Raw genomic sequence first — 1,450 nt, forward strand, 5'->3', positions numbered from 1 at the left:
AAAAAAAAAAAGTAGTAATTTTGTTTCTTTATGTTGGCATCACTAATAAGCCATTCTTGTGTTATTATTTCTTTTCAGGAGCCAGAGAAAAATCAGAGACTACCACTTCTCAGCTGCTCCTGTCTGAGGGATCCTCACTTCGGGGATGGATGAGGCAGGGAGCTTCAAGGGAATCCAGGGCTGGAAAAACTAAAACTCAGGAAGGGCTGTCGGAAATGCAAGAAGTCTTAAGGCCAGTGACAGACCCCCACAAGGAGATGAACCCTAAATGCAATGATTTGGGGTCAGATAATAGTCTACGCTCAAGGGTTTTACATGAGCGAGTCTCTCTAGTAGGTGTTCTCCATAACAGTGATACACACAGACTAAAAGACCCCAGGAATCAAACTGGGAAGAACCATTATGAATATAGTGGATGCAGGAACACCAAGAATTGGGATCTTGCACGTGACTATGTTCATCTGAAAGCAAAGCCCTATGTGTGCACACAGTGTAGGAAAACCTTCAGCTGTACATCAGACCTCATGCAGCACCAACAGATTCACACTGGAGAACAGCCTTTTGAGTGCAAAGAGTGTGGGAAAACCTTTCGCAACAGTTCTACTCTCAGGCAACACATGAAGAATCACACTAAAGAGAAGCCCTATGAGTGCAATAAATGTGGAAAGGCCATCCATCAGTCTAATTTAATTAAGCATCAGAAAACTCACACTGGAGAAAAACCCTTTTTATGCAAAGACTGTGGGAAAGCATTTTGCTACAAGTTTAATTTGGGTCAACATATGCAGATTCACACGGGAGTGAAGCCCTATGAGTGCAGTGAATGTGGGAAAGCTTTTCGTCGCAAGTCACACCTCACAGAGCACCAGCGGATTCACACAGGAGAGAAGCCCTATGAATGCACTAAATGTGGAAAATCTTTCTCCTTCCACTCTGGTTTTGTCCAGCATAGTTGGATCCATACTGGCGAGAAACCTTTTAAGTGCAAAGAATGTGGGAAAACCTTTTGCTCCCAGTATAATTTGCGTCAACACATGAAAGTTCACATTGGAGGGAAGCCCCATGAATGCAATAAATGTTGAAAGGCCTTCGACCAAACTCATCTTGTATTCATATGACTCACACTGGATAAAAACCCTTTTAAATGCAAAGTCTATGGGAAAGACTTGCTACTACTATAATTTCAGTCAACACATGAAGATTCACTGGAGAGCATCAAGTGTAGGAAAGCTTTTATTCTCAAGTCATAGCACACAACACACCAACAGATTCACATGAGATGAGCCAGTAAGTGTAGACTGGCTTTCACTTAGTGGTTGTCTTTATCCAGCATAATAGGACTCTCACTATAAGGAACAGCATCTTTTACTGCTCCATGAAAGAAACAACGCCTTTCCTGCCTGGTGGTGTGGCTCAGTGAACCAGGTCACAGTTTGATTCCTGGTCAGGG

General features: G+C 42.8%; 1 protein-coding gene across 1 annotated transcript; it reads left to right on the forward strand.

The window, feature by feature from the left end:
* The first annotated feature begins 215 nt into the window (after window positions 1-215).
* LOC102756184 (gastrula zinc finger protein XlCGF7.1-like) lies at window positions 216-1,082 on the forward strand. Its single transcript, XM_015557387.1, has one exon. It carries the CDS (start codon window positions 216-218, stop codon window positions 1,080-1,082), a length of 867 nt encoding a protein of 288 aa, XP_015412873.1.
* Window positions 1,083-1,450: the final 368 nt, after the last annotated feature.

This window comes from Myotis davidii, unplaced genomic scaffold (assembly GCF_000327345.1).
Source record: "Myotis davidii unplaced genomic scaffold, ASM32734v1 C64016779, whole genome shotgun sequence".
NCBI classification, from domain to species: domain Eukaryota; kingdom Metazoa; phylum Chordata; class Mammalia; order Chiroptera; family Vespertilionidae; genus Myotis; species Myotis davidii.

What these genes read in the sequence shown, in the direction of transcription:
- LOC102756184 (XM_015557387.1), top strand. Translation starts at nt 216, where the DNA reads ATGCAAGAAGTCTTAAGGCCAGTGACAGACCCCCACAAGGAGATGAAC.